At 41.8% G+C, this 18,536-nt stretch overlaps 1 protein-coding gene across 10 annotated transcripts in view; it reads right to left on the bottom strand.

Moving 5' to 3' along the window:
• The window catches only part of IKZF1 (IKAROS family zinc finger 1), a 109,604-nt gene extending 92,241 nt beyond the window's left edge, over window positions 1-17,363 (bottom strand). For 9 of the 10 annotated variants that reach the window (XM_053266191.1, XM_053266188.1, XM_053266189.1 and 6 more), the window contains exon 1: window positions 8,032-8,102. Coding sequence is in view for 1 of the 10 variants with exons in the window: in XM_053266181.1 (XP_053122156.1) it covers window positions 17,195-17,363 (169 nt within the window). In the remaining 9 variants the exon portion in view is untranslated. Of the gene's footprint in view, window positions 1-8,031; window positions 8,103-17,194 lie in introns of those variants that run through there. The other variant, XM_053266181.1, reaches the window with a different exon arrangement.
• Window positions 17,364-18,536: the final 1,173 nt, after the last annotated feature.

The following is an 18,536-nucleotide window of genomic DNA, read 5'->3' on the forward strand; positions in this document are numbered from 1 at the left end:
AACCAGCCAGTAGGAAATAGGTTGTATCTGATGGGAGGGGAAACCTGACTCCTTAAAGCAAATGCATTCTGTTCAGGGCACAGTCATGAAGTTAAGCACTTTTTAAAGTCTATTGATTTCAATGGCTGACATACTGCACAGCATCCTGTGGGCATTGTGGGCACCACTGGAAGTGCTGTGTGCTTGTAACACTTGTGGAAGCAGGCGTGCAAATGTAGGAATTCGTGTGAATGCAGTCGCGCAATAAACAGCCACTAGTTTCCAAAGGCTGCCCATTGTGCAACTACGTTTGTACAATTTCCAGCCTTCATGCAAGAGTGCTCTTGTGCAACTGCATCCATGCTGCATTACAAGCATGCAGCAGTTCCTGTGGTGCCCACAATGCCTGTGGGGAAACTGTGCAGTATGACAGCCAATGGAAGACATTTAAGCACATGCTTAACTTTCTCACAGACATCATGGGACTTAAGAGCGTAGTTCTTCATTGCTCTGCTTTTGTTTTCCATCTGGTAAGGTGGACTCTAGTCACAAATAGCTCCTGCCCCACAAGAAAAAAAATACATAAAGCCTATTCAGGCTAGGGCTGGGCTGCTCATGTGCAATGCTGGAATCGAGCCCGATCCTGGCACTGCCCTCCCACCCAACCTGACTTTTTATTTCAGCCTTTAGCCAGGGTTAAGGATGCAAGCGCACCTTTTACCCTGGCACTAGGGTTGTGCGTATGCTCGGGCTGCAAGCAATATAAAGAGCTGGGTGGCAAGAGCGCCTGGCTGAGGGAGGATCCTTCAATGTACTGCGGGCCTGGCACGGTGCACTGAGGGATGCCGGAGGACTTCCTCCTCCAGCTCCCTGTTCTGCCTCTCGCAGTGGCGCTGCTTGTGTGCCACAGCGAGTGGCAGAGTGAATTGGGGACAGTGATCTTGTGCAGAGAGGCAGGCAGGAGCCTTCCTCCCTGCCAGCCCTCCCTGACTGCCAACGATCACAGATATGTGCACAACTTTATAGTCTTATGTTTTGTGCTATGAGGGGAAAGCCTTTTAAGATCCACCTTCGGACACATTGACACAAACCATTTTTAAGGTGAACAGCACTAGTGCACCTAAAAACTGAAATTCGCTAATGTAACATGCAAATGTTTGCAAAGGTACACTATATTCTAGAGATAGTCATATGGAGCTGGAATTGGCTGCATCTCCCCAGATCTACTGCTACATAATGAAGCACTTCTCATGATCAGTGAGAAGAGCTTCTGGACTAACTGCAGGGAAGGATGGTTTACTTCCCCCCCTCCCCTCAGATGATCGGTGTTCCGTCCCTGGGTGGGCTTCTGTGGGCCGAACGCCCCTCGCTCAGCGGCTTCGGGGGTTGGGCTCAGGCCCGCCCCGGAGTGCCAGTAATGCTCTTCGTGAGTGTGTGGTGCATTTCTGGGATTTCCCCCTCCCCAAGGGAGTGTGTCCGCCATGGCTGCAAGCACACGATCAATTAACCCGGTGTTTGGGCACACTTACGCCCAAAACCTGGGTTAAGTGGTGGGCTACATAAGAGGGCCCGCTGATGCCACCAGGAGCCACACAGTTCCCGGCAGTTCTCATGAGCAGCAAAAAATGGGCTGGGCTTCCTTAGCCCGGTTTTTGCTGCTCGTGAGAATAGCTTCACTGTGTAAAATGGCTCTAAGAAGCCACTCCTACATCAACAATGCTTTCCTTGCACTGTGAGCACATTTAAAGACTGGGGATGATGCACTGCACAATGTTCCGTGTGTGTTTTAACAAAATGTGTTTGCAGCTGAGCAAGAGCGCTCTTGCAAAAATGCAATAAATTGCACAACTGGAGTTGCACGATGGACAGCCATTGGAAATAATGGCCATCTATAGCACAACTGTGTTTGCACATTATTTGTGTTTACACAAGAGCCTTCTGTGCGCATGTTTCATTAAAACTCATGTGGAAGATTGTGCAGCATGTCATTGCATTGCTTAGATTTATCCCACTAAGGCTCATGCAGCCCAATCCCATGCCATGTTTACTCTGAATTCTCATTTTATTCAGTGGAATTTACTTGCAGGTAACGGCAAAAATCAGGAGGATTCAAATGAGAAAAGATGAGAGAATTTGACCTTAAATTATTGCTAATAAACAATATTATTTTCTACCTTTTTGTTGTTGTTATTAAGTGACAGCTTTGCCTGCTAGAAATATAGGCAGGCATGGACCATGCATAACTTAGAGTGCACTGCACATAGCTGACCTGGCCCTTTTCAGCACCAGTTAAGCTAGGCCTGGCTGCCAACCCAGCTGAATGCAGTCTATCATCGGTATAAGGTGGCCCAACAGGACATGTTAATATGATTTGTCAGAGAACAGCAAGTATAACAAACTCTCAGAAAGTAAAAGTTTGAAGTTGACACATATCTGGAAAATTGCAGCTTTCTCTGTAATAATACAGGAGGACCTCATTAAGGTCCAGCACTCACGGTTTTGTGTACCTGCAGTCGGGTAATTAGCACCCAACCTCAGTATATGTGGAAAAAAACAGGGAGGAAAGGGTTAAACCCACATATTCACGGTCAGGGGTGGCTGGAAATGTCTCGGAAGTCTTTTCCAGCTTCCATTTTGTGTTTGGGAGCCATTTTATGGCTCATATATCTAAAAAAATTTGGACAAAATGGTGATTTCTGGATGTTTGGGGGGGGCCCTGGATGCCCCGGACCACTTTGCTTTCGTTCCATGATAGGGAACTTTGGGGGGTAATTGGGGGTGGGGGGGTGGGAACCAGGGCAAAAGCCACAATTTTTGGCCAATTTTGGGTCATTTTGAGTAGTCCAGGAACCTAACTCCCCTGATTCCCATAGTCCTAATGCCCCGTTATTCACGGATTCACTATCCTTGCCCCCTCACCACAGAAAGGAACCCCCATGAATGATGGGGTTCTCCTGCATCTACTCAGCAAACTTTACCTCACATAGCTATTGATGAATAGCCATAAGCCTCAAACTGTAAATATCCTGCTATTATCCTACTTTCCATTTTTATTATTTTGGATATTATTTTGATTTCCTTTTATCGGATTGTTACAAGAATCAAGGCAAATGAACAGGTTTATTACCACCAGTTTATTCACCTTTTCCCCACCACCACCCCTTTAAAAAAAGATGAAGTTTTAAAGGGTAGGTAGCCTCAGCAATCAGGGGGCTGAAGCAAATGGATTGTTGTGAGGAGAAACTTAAGTATGCTGTGCACCGCTCTGGGCTCCTTGAAGGAAGAGTGGGATATAAAATGTAAATAAAAAATAAATAAATGTAAATGCTGGAACTCAAAGTCACCCAATTAAATAGATTAACATTAGATTCAGGATGGACAAGTAATATTATTTCACACATTGCATAATTAATATATACAAGATTTGGTGATCACCACAAGCTTAGAAGTGTTCCAAGAAGAGTTTGACAAATTCCTGGCATGGGGGGCATACATCTGTTAGCCATAATAGCTAAACAGAGCCTCCATGTTCAGAGGCAATATATCTGTGAACATCAGATACTGGGGCCAGAGAACAGGAGTTGTTATTGCCTTAATCCACTGCTGAAAACTGAATGCTGGATTAGATGACCAGTTGGTCTCATGCAACATGGCTATTCTGTACTTTTAAAAAACAAACACAATTTTCCCTAAGCGGAAAATGTAGTTTCTTCTGGATGGATGTACTGGAAATCCTAGTCCAAAATTGCAAACCAGTTTTAATTAAAAGTGTTCAATATCTCCACCAGCAGCTGATAATTAACTTTATTATTGGAATTTAATAAAGTAGACCTCTCAATCCCTATGAAAGACTGTACTTTAGAACCATTTTAATTCTATTTTTAATTTCCTCTCCAGCCCACTACAAATAATAACCAACAAAAAAGTCCATTCTAGAAACAAAAACTGAGAAACATACCAGGCTCTTTCTCATTTCCATTAAGTAGGTCCCCCCCCCCCCCCGCCGCCCCAGACTACCAAGATGCGTAAGAAACAAAGTTTATAATTAAGATCAATTAATTTCCTCCTCTTCTCTGTTAGCACATCTATATGGAACGTTTCTATAGAAAATAGGGAGCTATTTAGTCAGTGTCCCTACCCTACCTTGTTATGGGAAGGAATTGACAATACAATTCATGGAAGACCATCAAAATTCAGTGAAGGGCATCAGCCTACTAGGTAAAGGTAGCTCCTTGCATCTTTAGCCCTGCAATGGGACTGAGGTAGCAAGTCTACGATGCACAGCACGACGCAAGGAAGCTCAAATGAACTCAATTGGGCTTACTTCCAAGTAAATATATAGAAGGCTGGGCTGAAATTTTGAAACATTTCCATGCTGGGTAAAAATACAAAATTACTCAAAATTTTAGATATCAGATGCATACAAAAATGTTATTTACAAATATATAATTATTTGTACTACAGTCATTTTTTGCCACTGCACTCTGAATTCTAGCAAGAATATTTCCTAGATTAGGTTTCCTTCTATTCAGCCCAATTTATATCAGATGTAGCAACTAGTAGGCTAGAAGGCTTTTTTTGTTTTTAAACCTCCCCTCCTTTATTTCCATATTTATATTCCAAATAAGGCCAAAAAAAAAAAAAAGGACCTTCCATTTTATCACAAATGCCAATGCAAAATTACATAAAAACCAGACATACAGCCTGATCCTTTGGAGAGTTAGGCACATCTGCAACATTATTAAGGCTATGGGGTACCTGTGTTCCATTTAATTTGAAGAGGTAAAGAAAAACAGAATCAGAATCACATAAAAGCAGGCTATCAGAAGGGAAAGATCCTGTACCTTGGATAGCTGCACGAAAGAAGGAATTCTGGCAGGTGCAGCTTCTCACCCTGTATGACAAGCTACACCTGCCAAAATTCCCTCTACTATACACCTATTTAGAGGTGCAGAGACCTGTCCTGCTTTATGGTCACCTTATACAGTGCTTCCATATTTTGATCAAGAAAAGTAAAATGCTATCAGAGGTTGAACACCAAACTTATCTGAACAGAGTTTGCTTACACAAATTAACCACCTTTTGCTCTACCAGTGGACAATATGATGGTGGGGGAGACCCTCCATATTTTATGGAACTTGAAAAATAACCCAAGCCATAAAATAAAATAAAATAGTGAAGTAAGAACAAGAGTCTTCAGTCCATAGGATTTGTTTAATATCAAGGTTTTAGGAACTTAGATTCAGAAAATTCTGACATTGCTTCCTAATTTCTTTTTGACAGTTCAAGGCATTCAGTGAAAAAGGAAACCGTCAGCTTGAAATGCTGGACACATTTGTGCCTCAAATAGGTAAAAGGATTCCTAAGAGAACTCCAATCAACATATCGCTTGCCTCTTCAGCTTGTTTCAGTTTGCTTACTTGAGTATCTGACAGCACTTCTGTGCCTGCCGACTCCAGTTTTAAACGAGTGACATCCTATTAATTTCAATGGGGTGGATTAAAATGATTAATGCAGTTGTCCTCTGACCTGGTGTTACAATCAGTCCTTTTCAGTAGTTCAATTAGCCAGTTTGTTTCCTTCTCAGCTGAGAAGGAATTCAGAATTGATATAATAAGAGAAAAGCTATCTTTGTTTTTATCCATTTTTTTCTCAAGCCACCGAAACTTAGGCTTGCTCTTGCTATTCATATAGTGCTTAACCTTGTTTCACTTCAACTGTCCTCTGCTTCTGTTTAGAAAAATGCAAGGTGCAAAGTTTGTAAGTAGCTGTTGTTGTTAGATGAGAAACCAACCTCAAGCCAACGGACTGATCTTGCACAGATGCTGCACACATTACTTCCATCCCATCTGAAATATTTAAGTGAATCAAATTTAAAAGTTGTAAGTAAGCACCTGCCTGATCACTCATGGCAAGTATAAATCTCCTCCAGATGACCAGGCAGGGAAGCTTTTTTAAACTAGAAAAGGTTTCTCCTTCCATGTTGCTGTTGTTATCACAGATATCTAGCACAGATAAGTTATAGACAGGCAGGCTCCTGACAATTAATGGGTGAGTAACTTCTGTTGACTTATTTGCAGGTCTGGTTATTCCAGTAATTTTTAAATTTTGGGTCAGGAGTCCCAACATGTGGCTTATGGGAGTTGACTCTATCAGGACTGATATTTCAGATGCTGAGGACAATTCAGATGCATACAGTCAAAATTATTCTGTTAGTAAAATGCTAGTGAACCAGTGTCCAACAGATACATTTTTAAACTTGTTTTCAGACTGTCAAATGCACACTTGCAAATAGCCACTCACCTGGGCACCTGTGGTGAGAAAAAATTCCTCCAGGTAATTAGGAATATTGATCCTTATTTCTTTCTGCCACACCAAGCAGTAATGTACTGGAGGGGTGGGGTATAAATATTTTAAATAAATAAATACATATCTGCAGACAGACAGACAGACCAGCCTAGTGGGTGGGCAGGCTAGTACTTTTGTGGGGGAACTAGTAATTTTTGCAGATTTCTTTGCTCTGGGCAAAGTTGTATGTTCCTGTACAGTCCATCCTCTGGAAACCACCATCCATTTTTCAAAAGATTGCTTTCATATAGCACCAACTACAGCCTAGGTCCAGCTGACCAACTTCACCATACAGCAGGGGTAGGCAGCCTTGACTCTCCAGCTCTTACAGTTCCCATCATCTATAACAGCTGGAAAGCCAAGGTTGCCTACCATGGCCATATAGCGTGAATGCTGGGGTAACTGAATGAATGAGAAGAAACATATTGTTGGCACTCATATTGCTAGCACTGTGTAATGGCTAAGAATAAACTTCAAATCACTTTGAATATCACCTCTGCCACGAACGCTCTCAGGCCCGTTCAACTTTGGCCCTCCAGCTGTTTTTGGACAACAGCTCCCATAATCCCCAGGAACAGTGGCCAATAGCCAGGGATTATGGGAGTTGTAGGGCAACATCTGCAGGAGGGCTGGAGTTGAGCAGGCCTGCAGGTGGTTCTAAGCAAGCCACTCTGCCCTGAGCCCTCATCTGCAAAATGGGGATAACGACACTCCTGTATAGGATTGTTGTGAAGATTACAAGATAATCTGTGTAAAGTGCTTTGAATACTTAAAAGTGTTATAGAAATGCGGAGGATTATCAAGCAAGACTGGGATGGGGAACAAGTTCAGTAACAGGTCAGCTGAAATCTGCAGGGGAGATTATTCTGCACACACACACACCCTGCACACATGGTTTCACCCAGCCCAGTTCCTGGCCAGGAAGGAAGCTAAGGGGTTGGTCTGGCTCATGGCAGGATTAAGGAGACTTCTACTTACCTGGCTGCACTGGCTTCTGCCCCCCACCCCCGCCCCCAAGTTCTGGGGTAGAAAAGAAGTGAGTGACAGAAGCTTATTTAAACAATGGAGGCCTTCTAAAATAATTAATTCAAGCGATAGGACTATAATATACTCTAACTGTATTGTCTGACTCTTTGCTGTAGACAGGGGAGCAAAAGAGGGAGCGGGAAATATTTTGGGGGAGCACCTGCTACCCTTTGCTACTCCTTGTCTTCTATTAACCCGGAAATTGGGCTGGCTTGCCTGTCGCTAATGGGATTTCTGCTTTTCTGTGGAGACTGCTAAATCATTCATGTCTGAGAAGACCAGGCTTGGTGCTCAGGAAAACAGTTTTGACTAGATCATGCCCCAAGTGTTTTTGCCTTGGCACCAGTGGCAACAAGCTTCAGGTATTTTTAACATGTTTCCCAGAGCAGAACCTGCCCAGAAATATTCAGGTGTTTGTAATGCTCCATGCTTAAAGTAACTCCTTAATTAATAGGAATGATAATTTTATATGATTACAGATTTAAATATTTTCACAAATTCTTCTGAGAATTTGTACCAAAATGTTATTAAATCAAAATTACTCTGTGTAGTATAGTGGCTAAGAGACTGAGCTATTAGGACTTCTCCAATTCCAGTTTCATGGACTCACTCATGAGGGGCCTTAAGCAAGCCACTCCCTCTCAATCTGAGCTGCAGTATGGAATAAAAAATACTTACTTATCTTATACAAGATACTTGTATACAAGACTGTATATTTCTGAGGCAGATAGAAGTGATGAGAGATAACATTCTAAACTGTCTGGTAGGGATGTGCACGGAATGGGATTTGCGTTCCGTTCTAAGCTCAGAACGGAACGCAAATCCCTGGAACGTTCCATCGGAACAACCGGGCAAGCCAGTTGTTCCAACGGAATGAGCTTGGAACATTTTGAGTGTTCCGAGCGCCATTTTGGAGGCGTGTTTTTCTCTTGCTGACTGGTTTTTGTACTGGCTTTTGAATGGTTTGCAATCTCCGTGCTTCTTGGTTGGCTTGCTATCATACAAATATCATACATATTTGATAAATCAACTTGATTTGTAAGATATTTGCAAGCCAATTGGAAAACATTGCAAAAACCAGTCAGCAAGGGAAAAACATGCCTCCAAAATGGTGCTTGGAACGTTCCAACTCAGAACAGGGTTGTTCCATTCTGGGCTCGAAACAGGCCAGTCATTTGAAGGGTGTTCTGTTTCAAGCTTGGAACCCTCAAAATAGCCCATTTCAAGTTGGAACAATCTGAGCTTGGAATGTTCTGCACAGATGTTCTACCAGGAAAAATTAAAAATTAACCAATCACCAGGACCAGATGGCAACCACCTGAGAGTCCTTAAAGAACTCAAATGTGAAATAGCCAACCTCCTTGCAAAAATATGCAACTTATCCCTACAATCAGGTTCTGTACCAGAGGACTGGAAAGTAGCCAACATAACACTGATTTTCAAAAAGGGATCCGGCCCGGGGCGGGGGGGGGGGCGTTGCAGGAAATTACAAGCCAGTTAGCTTAACTCTGTGCTGGGCAAATCATCTTTCTCATCTTATCTTTGAGAAAGCATTCTCAAAGTTAAGATGGTTAAGCATATAGAAGCTGAAGGTTCTGCTGAAGGAGAACCAGCATGGCTTTTGCAAACAGAAATATTGCCTCACCAACCTTTTGGAGTTCTTTGAGAGTGTCAACAGGCATGTGGATAAACGTGATCCAGTTGACATTGTATTCTTGGACTTTGGAAAAGCTCTTGACAATTCATTAAAGACTGTTGAGAAACTCTAGCAGTCATGGGATAAGGGGACAGGTTCGTGTGTGGATTTGTAACTGGCAGAAGGACAGGAAACAGAGGATAGGACAAACGGACAGTTCTCTAAATGGAGGGAAGTAAGAAGTGGAGTGCCCAAGGGATCTATACTAGGATCAGTGTTTTTTAAATTTATTCATATATTATCTAAAAGTTGGGATAAGCAGCAAGGTGGCCAAATCTGCAAATCACAACAAACTATTTCGGGTAGTGAAATCCAAAAGAGATTGTGAGGAGCTCCAAAAAGATCCAAACTGGGGGAGTGGGCAACAAAATGGCAGATGTGGTTCAGTGTTAGCAAGTGTAAAGTGATACATATTGGGGCAAACCACCCCCACCCCAACTTCATATATACTCTGATGGGGCCTGAACTGTCGGTGACTGACTAGAAGCGAGATCTTGGAGTCGTGGTGGTTGTGGTGGACAGCTCGTTGAAAGTGTCGACACAATGTGCAGCATCTGTGAAAAAGGCCAATTCTATGCTTGGAATCCTAAGGAAGGGGGTTGGAAATAAAACTGCTGATATCATCATGCCCTTATACAAATCTATGTTGTGGCCACATTTGTTCTACTGTGTACTGTTCTGGTCATCATACCTCAAAAAGGACAATATAAAACTAGGGAAGGTGCAGAAGAGGGCAACCAAGATGATCAAGGGCCTAGAGCACTTTCCTTACAAGGTAAGGCTACAACATCTGGGACTTTTTAGTTTTTAAAAAAAGATGACTGAGGGGTACCATGATATAGGTCTATATAATACATGGTGTGGAGAGTGTGGATTGAGAGGATTTTTTCTCCCTCTCTCATCACCTTAGAACCTGGGGTCATCTGATGAAACTGATTGTCAAGAAGTTTAGGACTGACAAGAGGAAGTACGTTTTCACACAAGACATAATTAACCTATGGAATTCCCTGGCACAAGATGTGGTGACAGCCACCAACCTGGATGGCTTTAGGAGAGCTTAGATAAATTCATGGATGACAAGTTTCAATGGCTACTAGTCTGAGGGCTATAGACCATTTCCATCCTAAGAGGCAAGATGCCTCTAAATACCAGTTGGACGGGATCAACAGCAGGAGAGAAGGTATGCCCTCAGCTTTTGCCTGTGGGCTTTCCAGAGGCATCTGGTGGGCCACTGTGAGAGACATGATGCTGAACTAGATGGGATTTGGGCCTGATCCAGCAGAGCTGCTCCTATGTTCTTAAGATTACAAGCTTATTATAAAACACTTTGCTTTGCTATATATGCTTTGCTTTATTATAAAACGCTTTGAATACCTGAAACACCAATTCAAATCAAATCTTTATTGTTACGGTAATTGAAACGCCAATTACATAGGAACACAGGAAGCTGCCATATACTGAGTTAGACCATTGGTCCATCTAGCTCAGTATTGTCTACCCAGATTGGCAGTGGCTTTTCCAAGGTTGAAGGCAGGAATCCCTCTCAGCCCTATCTTGGAGATGCCAGAGAGGGAACTTGGAGCTGCTCTGGGAAGATCTAAGTTCCATCCCCTAAGGGGAATATTTTGCAGTGCTCACATGTCGTCTCCCATTCAAATGCAACCAGGGTGGACCCTGCTTAGCTAAGGAGACAAGTCAAGTTTGCTACCAGAAGACAAGCTCTCCTCTAGTATTATCCTCAAGTCTCCTCAAGTATTATCATACGTCTGATTTTACTCTTTGGGAAGGTGCGGGACATTGTGCAGAGTCACTCATTGTCCCTTACTCTAGTGGAAAATGTCCTATGGTACATAAAACCGTGTGCGATATTTTGAATTGAGCAAATGTTGACAGCAAGAAAATATTGGATCTGTACACTGACTCACTCCAACACAGGCAAAGAGCTCAAAAGTAACTCCTCCTCCAAATAAAAACAGCAGGAGCTCTTGTCAGAAGCATCTCAGCCACTCACATCCATTTACTTGTGTCTGTGCTCAAGGATGAGCAGCCTAGGGGCATAACTCTGCCAAAGCTTCTGTTGCTGTTTCCATCTGGGCAGTGGTTGGTAGTGGTCGGTAGGCTAAAGCCCACTACCTGTGACTCTACGCTTCAAATAATGCAGCTTAGGTGCATAGTAATGGATTCCCTGGAATCAAGAACAATGCAGAGGACTGGGCAGGAAGTACTTGGGAGCCAAATGAGTCCCTGGGCCACCATTTACCTATCCCGGGTAGCAGCGATATAGGAAGATGCTGAAAGGCATCATCTCATACTGCATGGGAGATGGCAATGGTAAACCCCTCCTGAATTCTACCAAACAAAAACCACAGGGCTCTGAGGTCACCAGGAGTCGACATTGACTCGACGGCACACTTTACCTTTATAACCTGATGAAAACCAAAGATAACAAATGCTATGGGGATTTGCCTACAAGCCCTATTGCAATCAGAGGGAGATGTAGAAAATAATACCATGATGGATTATGCTCATAATTTCCACAATGAACCTCATTTTTGTTAGTATAGCAACAGAAGGCACAAAATGAAAGCATGAAGCAGAAGGAAAGCATGGGATTCCTTTGCACCTAGCCCTCCTACACTATTGCTGAATGAATTTTCTTTATGTGCTTCTTGGAGGCATCTGGGTAGTCACTGTTGGAAACAAAATGCTGGCCGAGATGGTGAGGAGAGCTGGTCTTGTGGTAGCAAGCATGACTTGTCCCCATAGCTAAGCAGGGTCTGCCCTGGTTGTATCTGAATGGGAAACTAGAAGTGTGAGCACTGCAAGATATTCCCCTCAGGGGATGAAGCTGCTCTGGGAAAAGCAGAAGGTTTCAAGTTCCCTCCCTGGCTTCTCCAAGATAGGGCTGAGAGAGATTCCTGCCTGCAACCTTGGAGAAGCCGCTGCCAGTCTGTGAAGACAATACTGAGCTAGATAGACCAATGGTCTGACTCAGTATATGGCAGCTTCCTATGTTCCTATGACTCCTGTCTGATCCAGTAGGGCTGTTTTCATGAGTGACCTTGGGTCAGTCCCCGCACCCATCCGCCTTAAAATACCTCACAGGGTTGCTGTGAAGCTAAAATATTATTCTAAATGTCTTGGAGTATGGGTTGAATGTCAATATCATGAACTGATAAATAAAATACTAGCAAGAGAAGAATAAGTAGTTTGATCTCCACATAATAATGTAAAAGGGAAGTTTGCTCAATTTCCTGCCCTTCAGAAGGTCCATTTTCCCAGGCTGAAAAAGTTGGCCAACCATGCTTTAGATCAGAGCTTCTCAAACTTGTGTCCCCACACGTTGTTGGACTGCAACTCTTCAATTTAGAATAATGCACGGTACAAAATTTGGAATTAATTAATTAATGGCTTGCGATCATGGCTGGGAATGAGAGGAATTGCAGTCCAACAATATCTGGGGAGCCATGTTTGAGAACCCCTGGTTGTGTGTGTTTAAGTAGCTTGTCTCTCCCACCAAATACAAAGATACCTGAAGTTTTGGGTTGTTTGTAGAAATGGATCAAAGCCATTTTCAAACACGATTACAAATCTGATTCTATCACGTCAAATTTTAGGACAGCTATTCATTGTTCCTGGAGTTAAAATGATTTCAGCTAGCTTAAAAAAAATCTTAGAAAGGAAAGAGGTTGGTATATGTTCTTATTTGGATGCCTACACATAACCTTTCAAGCACATGCTGGTATTCTGCAGCATTCCAGTCATCAAAGCCAGTTTCCAATGGGAGGTGGCAGATGTCATCCCTAACTTTGTCCCACAGCAACTTTGGTGCACAGCAACTTTTGGAGAGACCAACTCCCCAATCCTAAGCATATATCCCTGGAAGACAGTCATGGTCCATTTCAAAAGGAATTAATTTCTAAAGAAGCATGCTTAGAAGTTCAGTTTTTCTCTCAACTCATGAAATAGCTAAACAGCAATTTAGTATTTGTTTTTTTATACAGTATTTGCAGATTTTCCACAGTGGCTCTTATCAAACAGCTTTATCAGACAACCTTTTTGTGAGATACTCCAGCAAACATATCTGCACTACTCAGGGTAAAATTGATGTATTTCAACAGGTTGTCCTGGTATTAATTTGCATGAAGAATAAATCTATAGAGTTGTAAGCTTTGATACATTTAACTTGGTAGATTAATCAAACATGGAGGCCAATTTTAATCAGTAGGACTGAGATGCAAGGGTACATTTGTTTATTTTTGAAGGTATTGTGCTTCTGGTTAATATTAAAGATGAACTACTCAGTGGTAGATTTGCTTGCAAAATTTGTTTGCAAGTTCCCATAGTTCTTTTAATATCTAAAAAAATCTACTGATATATTGAGGTTTGGGCAATATGCAGATTTATGTAAATATAACTGATTGACTTAAGAAGGTGGTTAGTCAACTGAATATGATTTAATCAGCCGACCTCCCTAAATATTTTAACTGTGTCAGTTGACGCATCGACTACATTGATGCAACAGCAGTAGAATCAACTCACCACGTAAACTGATGCATGGATATCTAGATGTACCAGTGACAAAAATAAAATCTTGTATGGTGGAAGTTGAGGTTGCTAAACTGGCTCAAGACTTGTACACAATTACAAAAACTTAAAACCCAATTCATTTGCATGGGTCACTCCCCCCCACAAATGTAGGTGTGATGTCTCTTTCTAATTTGGGGGCTTACAACTAAATTAAAACCTTTACATGTCAATCAAGCTTTGATATCATAATACTGAATTTGAAATATTTGGATTAAACTTAGCTTTCTGTCAAAATTAAAATTGCCAGGGTTTCAAGCTTCATCAGGAGTTACTATTTAGCACATTTTAAATATTTGGAGCTGCCTATATAACTAATGCCGCTAGAAATATGCATTATTACAATACATGTAAAGAAGGAAGAAATAACTGCCAAGATTCCTAAGTCTTCCCATAAAGTATTATGCTAATGTGGATTGTAGCTTCTGAAACAAAAAATATTATCCTATTGAGATGCATTTTCACACACATTTCTAACATTTACACATATTGAAAGGGGCAGGATGATTCTTTGGAAATTATTTGTATAACTATAGATTCATTTGTGCCTACAGTTTCATTTTTAAAAGGACTTTGATATAAAGCACAGTTTTTCTCTTATTAACGAAGGTAGCTGATCCTAAAAGTACGAAGGTCCTGAAACATTTTATGCTATGTTAAGAAGCTTTGCTCTTTACGAAGCAAAGTTTTTTGGGCCCAGGAAACAAAAATAGACTATCCGGGGGTGGGGGGTGGGGGGGAATCTTTTTCAGTCTAGTAGATCATTTATTTAAAATTTTGCTTAATTATTATATTATAAAAATATTATAAGGAACAAATGTACTTGTCTGGTGACAGCAACTAAGAAAATCAAGTTCAATCAGTCACCTCAGCCGTGGGTCACAGTGCTTTGCATAAGGAATTATCTTTCTTCACAAAGAGTGAACCTCTGTACTACTGCTGCTAAACTGAAGACAGGGGCAAATTATTTCTATAACTTCCTTTTTTTAATTTCAACCGAGACCAGCCAACACTTCTTGACTATTTGTGGAATTTATTTTAAAACTTAACACAGCCTGGTCCTATGCTTGTTTAAATCAAAAGTTAATCCAGACATGTTCATTTCAGTGGGATTCACTTCCAAATATATTCACTCAGGATGGCATCCTTACATGCAGTTGATTTCAAGAAGAGAGTTAAACAACACATCTTGCTTGCACATAAAAGTGCTTGACTTTGTCTGGATTGCTCATATTAAAGTGGCGGGGGACAACGACCAAAGACACAGATATCCCAGAGAGCATCCTAATCAATGTGGTTAGCCCATCATTGACTTTAAAATGATGTGACTGTTGGCAGGACCTTAATCATGTAGTCCAGTCCAGTTTGTTTTTTAAAGTAAGTCCCATTGAATTCAGTGGGACATATTCCAAAGCAGGCATGCATAAAATTCCGTGCTTAATTTATCGAAAGTTTAGCATGGAATATAAAATTTTAAGAATGAATTAAATCGTGCAACTCCAAATATTTCCTGTTTGTGTTCTGAGAGAAACACACAGCTTTGTAAACAGAAGAAACCTGAAATATTTGAAGAAATGTAGGACATGATCCAGTTTAAGTCACTCAAAGAAAAAATGTCTAACTTGGCTGGAATTTGGCCTTAATTTTTGATTGATAAAATATATTTCCCTGCTATTCGTTTTCTAAAGTTAAGCTTGAGAGAGCTTTTGCCTATGAAAGAAACATTTGTAACATTTGTCTTGTAGATGAGTACATTGGATTTCCTCATTCTCCTTTTTCCTTATACTGTGTCCTTATACTGTGTAGCACATAGACTGTGTAGCACATAGACTGTGTAGCACATAGACTTGGTACAATAAGATTACTTTTAAAAATTTCAGCTAAGTTTGATCTCAACCAATATTCTGTTTAGTTCAGTGGTTTATTAAAAATTTAAAATGCAATTTCATAGCCCACGCCTGACCTTATAAATAGCATTGAGTCTATAACAAAAAAGAATGTACTTGTAAATGGATAATATAATGCTAATAAGCTATGGACTTTCTGGAAACCCCAAAGAAACATCGCTTTCTCTAATGATATTAGTCTTGGTTTACCTTTCAAAGATGTATTCAGGAACAGGCAAAATGGACTGTTTCTTACAATCCGATAACAATGCTCTCTGAAGATGTATGTGTAAATGGTTTTTTTGTTTTTAGTATGTTAGTCATGAGTGTAAAGACAGCTCACCCTTAAACACCTGCTAGCTCTTAGTAAAAAAAATTTCAAATCTAACTTCTTAGGCATGTCAAGTTTTCTAGTTCTGGTCATCTAACCTAATACCGGTGCGCTGCTCGGTTTTGTTAATTCTTGGATCATGTTTGTAACTACTTTGGCAGCACTCTTGAATTAACAGAGTTTAAACTGCATAAACATGGATTCTGAGTAGAGATGGTCTCTGGACATTATTTGGGGACACAGAAGGAAGTAGGTTTTTGTTTATTGTGAAAGGAACTTTGATAGGCTCAGTTCCATCTGCTACAACATACTTCTATTTACAAAGGCTCATGCCACAGTAAACTTGTTACTAGTCTTTAGGGTTCCACAGGACACTTTGCTGGTTCTGCTCCAAATGCCTAATGCAGCTACTCTTTTGGAATTTAGGCTTTTATGTGTTCTTCAGGATTAATCATCACTTGGTATCCTTCTTTGGATATTTTAATGAACAGGTCTCCCTTATAAAAACTCTACCATTTTTTCTTTTCTGCAATGAAATTCATACCATAATTTATCTCAGGCTCTTTTATCTTTAGTGTGTGTGGGGTGTGTGTGTGTGTGTGTGTGTGTGTGTGTGTGTGTGCAGCCGAACTTAAAAAACAAAAACACTATTTCCCCAGAATAACAATGAAATTCTTGTGACACTGCATTGGTTCAAAACCAGAAGAGGATATTCCTCTTTTCTTTAAAAACTTTCTGAAATGTACTGCCTTTGGAGTAGTTTTTCCTTTAAGTTTAATTTGCACACTCACAGGGACAGTTCCTTTCAATAAATTATCTCTTTCAGAACTCGACTTTGGAAATAATCCTTTGCCAAATCACAATCGATTCATTTACTGTGAAAATAAAAACACAAACTCAACTCGCTTCAAAGCAGAAAACCAAACATCGCAAGCATCTCAGGAAAGTTTAGTCAGCTCCGCTCCTTTAAAACTTGCACACTCTCCCCCTTTTCTCTGCAAACTATTATATCGTTCCAGATTATAAATTACAATAAGTTAAGTACGGTATTTATTGGAGAGGAGTCTGAGAGAGGTGATAGAAGAGAACCTCTGCACTGGAGGGAAAACTCCTCCTCGCCACTTGTTCCAAACACCAGCACTTCACTGCAACCTCCTCTCCGTTTCATTCTCCCTCCCTCCTCGCCCAAACTTCTGTCTACCCTCTCGAAAAAGTTTGCAGCAGCAGAGCAAAGAGCTCAAACAGGTGTCAACGCCCCAAAGAGAAAGAAAGATGCCGCAACCAGCCCAAATAAAAGAGATCAACATTTGGCGTGCGCGCCGTGGCACGGGAATACGGTACCTGCTCTGGCCGGAGCGGGATGCAGAGAACTCGCCCAGATCTCCCCAGCTCCATGTGCTGCTGCCGCTGCTGCCGCTCCTCGCCCAAGCAGAGCGACAGCGGCGGCAGGAGGCAGCTCCGCTCTCAGTCCCTCCCCTCTCCACTCCACTTCCTCATTCCAGTGCAACATCTCTGCAGGCAGCTGGCGACTCCAGCGGGCATCTCGCCCCGGCGCCTTGGTGCGCGAAGCTTTTTCATTTGTGGGCAGGAGGCAGAGAGCGCGCGGGAGACTCGCCGAGGCTGTCAGATGATGAAGGCAACACCCCCTTTTACCGTTAGCAACCCCTCCTAGGCAGGGCCGCCGCCGGGGCGCACTTGCAAAGAGTTACCTTTCTCCTTCTGGCCTGAAGGATGGAGGGTGTGCTGCAGATGATGCCATGGGCATGTTTGGGTCTTGTTTGTTTGTTCTATTTAAGAAAGAGACATTCATGAAGGAGGATAAGTCTATCAAGAGTTATTAACCAGGATCACTAAATGAAGCCTCTCCGTCCAGAAGCAGTGTGTCTTGGAGTACCAAATGCTAGGGATAAACAAACCAACGAAGGGAATGACTATTGCCTTCATGTCCTGCTAGTACGCATCCCAAAGCACCTTTCCAAACCTAACACTAGATTAGATAAACTTTTGTTCTAACCCTGCTGGGCATATCTACAGACTCATTCACTGGGGCTTTATCCTTGCTTCTTGATCCTACCCACCATTACTTGGAAGAAATACCCCAAATGATGATGTTGTTGTTGTTGATTAATATACCGCTTTTCAGCAAAAAGTTCTCAAAGTGGTTTACTTCGCAACATGAATGAGATGTGGGAAACTGCAGTTTGCTGTGGCTCATTGGGAAGAAGAAGTCCCTTTGATCTCAGCTGGATGTATTTCTGAATATGAGCTTAGTGCTGCAACCTATAGGCTGCTCCCCACATTACAGAATGCCTATATGGCACTTCTCTGTTAAGTGTTATGAAATCCATTTGGAGACCTGGCAATTTTACTTGATTTTACACATAGTGGGAAGCTGCAATTTCTGTGGTTCACTGATGTGAATTCTTCGCATGTATATGCAGTGAAAAACATTTATGTAACAGACTGCCCAGGTGTGATGTTCTGGTGAAGGGGCCCATTCCTAGCTGTGTGAGAGCTATCTTTTCATGGCTGGGATAATGTTTAAATTACCCAACCACGTGGATGGCCAAATATGTGGGTCTTTTCTATGGACCTGGCACTTGCCTTCCCAACAGGATATGAAGTCTGTGGTCAGGGCCTGTGCAGTTGACCCCATCACAGGAGCACAGGAAGCTGCCTCATA

This window comes from Hemicordylus capensis, chromosome 6 (genome assembly GCF_027244095.1).
Source record: "Hemicordylus capensis ecotype Gifberg chromosome 6, rHemCap1.1.pri, whole genome shotgun sequence".
In the NCBI taxonomy this organism is placed as follows: Eukaryota; Metazoa; Chordata; class Lepidosauria; order Squamata; family Cordylidae; genus Hemicordylus; species Hemicordylus capensis.